Source organism: Rhincodon typus, chromosome 31 (assembly GCF_021869965.1).
Source record: "Rhincodon typus isolate 14 chromosome 31, sRhiTyp1.1, whole genome shotgun sequence".
NCBI lineage: Eukaryota > Metazoa > Chordata > Chondrichthyes > Orectolobiformes > Rhincodontidae > Rhincodon > Rhincodon typus.
Window position 1 is genome coordinate 10,485,607 of NC_063362.1, and position 6,000 is coordinate 10,491,606.

Below are 6,000 nucleotides of genomic sequence, written 5' to 3' on the forward strand. Positions count from 1 at the left end.
TGAGAAGACGGCATCACTGACAAAGCCAGGATTTAATGCATGTCCATAGGTGCCCTTGAGAAGTGGTCATGAGCTGCTTTCTTTAGTTGCTGGAATCCATTAGTCTGCAACAATGCTGTCAGGAAGTGAATTCCAGGCTTTTGACCCAATGACCCTGAAGCAATGGCAATATATTTCAAAGACAGGAGGGTGATTGGCTTGGAGTGAAATTTACAGGTCATTACTATTGTCATTCTAGATGGTAATAGTTATGTGCTTGGAAAGTGCTGTCTAAAGCACCTCAGTGAATTTTGCAGTGCATCTTGTAGATGGTACACACTGCTGTTGATGAGCGTCGGTAGTGGAGGTAATGAATGTTTGAGGATGTGGTGCTAATCAAGGTGGCTATTTTGTAAGGGATTGTGTCAAGTTTTTTTAAGTATGGTTGAAGCTGTCTAGGCCCGAAACGTCAGCCTTCCTGCTCCTATGATGCTGCTTGGCCAGCTCTACACCTTGTTATCTCAGACTCTCCAGCATCTGCAGTTCCTACTATCTCTGAAGCTGTAGCCATCCAGGCAAGTGATGAATATTCCATCACGTTTCTGACTTGTGCCTTGTAGATGGACAGGCTTTGGAGAGTTAGGAGGTGAGTTATTTACTATAGCCATGGTATTTATAAGGCTACAACAGTTTAATTTTTGTCCAAGGGTAACTCCTAGGACACTTTCCTTGGGGGAAATTTATAAGTTTTGAAGCAAATTTTCTTCTTTATTTCTCTTCTCAAACCAAGTGACACATGAGATGGACAAAGCATGTGCTTCTGTCTGTTTCCATGGCTAGTTTTCTTGGAACAAATTGCTTGCCTGCAGCCAAAGGGATGCCACTCACGTCAAGCGTGACTGACTTGGAGAGTTTGTCACTCTTCTCACCTGTCATGTATTTGAAGAATTTATAGACCAAATCAACTCATTTGATCAAGTTATGAATGCATTTTCTGGCATGTGATTCAAACCCAGAGCTACTACCTCAGAGGAAGGGATGTTATCCATTGTGCTACAAGACAATTATATCAATACAATTTTTTGTTGTTTAATTGGTTGAGTGCACTTTATGATTGTCAACGTGCATGAGGTAATAAAAGAGAAATATTTTCTGCCTTCTATCGTCACTGAAAGGTCTTAAATCATTTAATGGAATGGGCTGAACTTGAATCTGGGGATTTCTTTTTCCCAGGATTCTGGGAGCTGTATTTTACTCTTTCAAAGGACAAAATTCCCTTTGTTGCTCCCGATAATGATGGCAAACTATCTTCTTATTGCTATGTCTTACTGTTAGGCAGAATGTTTCATGCTTACTGTAGATGATACCGTTCCAGTTTAAAACTGTCATTGTTTATCTTCAATTAGGACTGAAATCTGACATTCTGCTTAAGATCCACAACCAAAAATGTAAATCTGTTTCTTTCCTTGCATATGCTGCCTGAGGATAATTACATTGAGAACAAAGAACATAGAACAGTACAGCACAGTACAGGCCCTTCGGTCCACAATGTTGTGCCGAACTTTTACCCTAATCCTAAGGTCTATCTAGCCTCCACCCCTACCTTATACTGTCATCCATATGCCTATCTAATAGCCACTTAAATGCCCCTAATGAGGCCGACTCCACTACCCTTTCCGGCAATGCATTCCACGCCCCTACCACTCTCTGAGTAAAGAACCTATCTCTGACGTCTCCCCTGTATCTACCTCCACTCATTTTAAAACAATGCCCCCTTGTAATAGCTACCTCCACCCTAGGAAAAAGTCTCTGGCTGTCTACTCTATCTATACCTCTGATCATTTTGTACACCTCTATCAAGTCACCTCTCATCCTTCGTCATTCTAAAGAGAAAAGCTCTTTCCTCGTAAGACCTTCCCTCCATTCCAGGCAACATCCTGGTAAATCTCCTCTGCACCTTTTCCAATGCCTCCACATCTTTCCTGTAATGAGGCGACCAGAACTGGACACAATACTCCAGATGTGGCCGAATCAGGCCTTTGTATAGCTAGACCATAACCTCATGGCTCTTGAACTCGATCCCTCTATTAATGAAAGCTAACACACCATACGCCTTCTTAACAACTCTATCCACCTGAGTGGCAGCTTTCAGGGAACTGTGAACATGAACCTCAAGATCCCTCTGCTCCTCCACACTGCCAAGAATCTTTCCGTTAACCCTGTATTCTGCTTTCAAGTTTGTCCTTCCAAAATGAATCACCTCACACTTTTCAGGGTTAAACTCCATCTGCCACTTCTCAGCCCAGCTCTGCATCCTATCAATGTCCCTTTGTAACCTAGAACAGCCCTCTGCACTGTCCATAACGCGACCCACCTTCGTATCATCTGCGTACTTACTAATCCACCCTTCCACTCCTTCATTCAAATCATTTACAAAAATCACAAATAGAAGAGGGCCCAGGACAGATCCTTGTGGTACACCACTTGTAACTGAGCACCACGTTGAATATTTTCTGTCCACTACCACCCTTTGTCTTCTAAGGGTTAGCCAATTCTGAATCCAATCTGCCAAATTTCCCCCTATCCCATGCCTCCTTACCTTCTGCATGAGCCTACAATGGGGAACCTTATCAAACGCCTTACTTAAATCCATGTATACCACCACATCCACTGCTCTACCTTCATCCACCTGTTTGGTCACCTCTTCAAAGAATTCAATAAGGTTTGTGAGGCAAGATCTACCCCTCACAAATCCATGCTGACTATCACGAATCAAACTGTGCCTATCCAAGTGATCATAAATCCTATCTCTCAGAGCCCTTTCCAATAATTTGCCCACCACTGACGTAAGACTAACTGGCCTGTAATTTCCAGGGTTATCCCTATTCCCTTTTTTGAACAAGGGAATGACGTTTGCCTCTCTCCAATCTTCCGGCACTATACCCGTGGACAGTGAGGACGAAAAGATCATCGCCAAAGGCCCTGCGATCTCTTCCCTCGCTTCCCATAGAATCCTTGGATAAATTCCATCAGGCCCGGGGGACTTATCTATCTTCAACTTCCTCAAAATTCCTAGCACATCTTCCTTACTAACATCGACCTCCTCTAGCCTACCAACCTGTTTCACACTGTCCTCCTTACAACTAGGTCAAGTTTCAAATTTCCACAATAAATATTGCTCTGCTTTTTTTTAGGGATGAAGTCTATTGTGGGCATAGAGCGAAAGCACTCATCTTTCCCTCCAAGACCTTGTCCAACCTACTTCAGCAGCCTCCTCTAGCCCTCCATCACAGTCTGTGTTCTTCAGTCTTCCACTTCTGGTCACCTGTGACTCTCCCATCCTTTTCTCTCAGTATTTATGACAGAGACATTCCTTTCTTGGGTCTGCTGTTCAGAATTCCCTCCCTGAACCTCTTACCTTGTTATCTCTCTCAGTGACTTTAAAAGCCTCCTCAAAACCAATTTTTTTTAACTGTTCCTTGATCAACTCTAGTTGGTAATTGTTTCACTGCTGTGAAGCCTCTTTGGGCTGTTCTTTCAAGGTTCTGTACAATTGCAAATCATTGTTTCTACTGAATTTGAGAGTTAACCTCTGAGAAATTGTTGAGAAGCAATAAATGGTTTGTCTAAAATGATCAAAACTGCAGCATAATAAAAGAAATAAACTAAAAATTAAATTTCTATTTTCTTCCTGCATGTTCTAAAAGTATACAAGTCCTGAACAGCAAGAAGAAGGTAGAAAGAGGTATGAAGCTCAGAAACTGGACCGTAAAGAGACAAAACAAAGGAGTGAAGATATCATCTTGCCTGCCATCAATGTGGGTAAGATGAACATTTATTTCCACATTTGTAATGACTTGAGGGATTGCTGAGAGATAATGGATGTCAAAACTTACACAATAGTGGCCAATGTAACACTTAACTTACCTTTGCAGGACAGAGAACAGATGAATCACTGCATTGAAAACATATACATTGTTTTACACCATCTAAGATTGACATTTGAAGTTGTCAAAACACTTTACACTTACCTGTCACTGTGATCTCCACACAAAGCACTCTAAACAATGTGCAGGAGGAAGTCTTACCTGTAGCCCTCAAATTCAAGATGCTTAGCTCAGAAGAGGTGTATATGTCTTGCTGCCAAAGCCTTTGTGACCTGCCTAAAAAAATGATAAAAAAAGAATTTTTCTTTAGCAAAAAGCAGTAAAGCTCATTGTTTTGCAACTGGTTCCTGCCTCCAATCGGAGACAAATGTCTTTCCCCATATGTAACTTTATCTGAAGTAGCTTGATTTGTGTTGATCAATTTCGTCATCAGCATTGATTTTAAAGGTATTATCTTTTGAAGCAATTATAATTTTAAAATGCATTTTTACCAAAGGGTTTATTTTAATATACTGGAAATTGTTTATGCTGGATATTTAAAGGCTTCATAATGCATAAATATGTACATATATATAGGTAGCAGAGTGTCAAGGGTCAGCCATCAGATGTAATCTCTTTTGCCAGACTCCAGTAGCTATTTACTAATTTATATCTTGGTCAAGGATCATACTCAATGCTGTGAAAATGTTACTTTAAACAGAGAGGAACTTAAATAAGTGGCATTCAAATTAAATAAATGACCTTCAAATACTCCTAAGGATGATAAAATAGAAAATAAGACATGTTGTAAAATGCCTGGTGATTTTTCTGTGTTGGAGGACAGACTTCAGCATTTCATTGTTTCTCTAAATGGTTCAAGAATTGTAGTTCAAGGACTCCCCTTTGGAGCTTCCATTTAATCATTTAAATTTAATCACTAAAGTGACTTGGTTAAAGTATGTCCTGACATTGAGGCAGTTACACACCATTCCCAATAAAAAGTGTCCCTAAAATAACTTTATTTTCCTTTTTTTAAATATTTGGAAGTGTTATCACACACAACTGAACACCTTTATTCCCACAACTAAATCACCCATGGTATTTTTCATCTGTTTTTATTATTTTAATTTTTTTATATGTCCAGAAGTGCTCTTGCACACAAATGAATGTTTTTATTCCCATCATCGAATCACCCGTGGTATTTCATCATCTAATAATCACCACCAGTAAATCACCCATATTTTCCAGCTGATTAATTTATACACAAGACCCATTAAGACAGTGCAGACACCAAAGGTGAGGGAAAGTAAGGAAGAGGGAGAGGATTAAAACAAAATAAGTTGGAGGGGGCCAAACTAACTTTTTTTTTCATTTTTTACTGTGCTACAAGAGCCCCAAAAGCTAAGGCAGATATATTTTCTAATCTATCCTGTTCAGAAATGTTATGACACACCTCTAGAGCAGGTGGGACTTGAACGTAGATCTCTTGGCTCAGAGGTAGGGACACTACCACTGTGTCAGTAGAGCCCAATGAACTCACTATTGTTTTTCTTTTTATATCCAGTAGTGCATCTATACACAACTGACCATTTATTTTCCACCCCATCACCAAATTATTCGTGATATTTTCTCATCTATCAATCATCACTAATAAATCATCCATACCTTCCAATTGATCAGTTAACATACAAAGCATGTTAAGAGCTTGAATTAACTTTCTCCTAAAGAAGGAAAACTACTTACACGTGTAGTATGTTATTGAGAAAAAAAAAGTAGAAGGAGTTCAGAACACAGCCAATTATAAACATAATTACCAGAAATTTTAGCAAGTTGATTAGATTGCTTATCTGCTGTGTTTTGTTTAAAAGCTGTAGGTCTATTTTTGAGTGGGGGGCATGTGAGGAGAGCTGCTGCCAAATGGATGGTTTTGAGAAGCTGTAGTGTATATGTAGGGGGCAAAGAGATTGTTTTACACTGTGATGATTATCAAGTTACATAACAAAGTACAAAATCACATTCTAACTGCAACCACAATGATCATCTTGGTGATTTTTTAAATGTTAGATTGGATTAGTAGTAGATAGTTCCAATTTATTTCCTCTCCTGATGGGCGTGGATGTCTTCACTTTACAGCAATAATTACTAGATAGTGACC

General features: G+C 39.6%; 1 protein-coding gene across 2 annotated transcripts in view; it reads left to right on the forward strand.

Moving 5' to 3' along the window:
• The window catches only part of acot7 (acyl-CoA thioesterase 7), a 237,685-nt gene that overhangs the window by 80,417 nt on the left and 151,268 nt on the right, over nucleotides 1-6,000 (forward strand). For both annotated transcript variants that reach the window (XM_048615117.1, XM_048615118.1), the window contains exon 5: nucleotides 3,687-3,801. In XM_048615117.1, coding sequence (XP_048471074.1) covers nucleotides 3,687-3,801 — 115 coding nt within the window. The remainder of the gene's footprint in view (nucleotides 1-3,686; nucleotides 3,802-6,000) is intronic.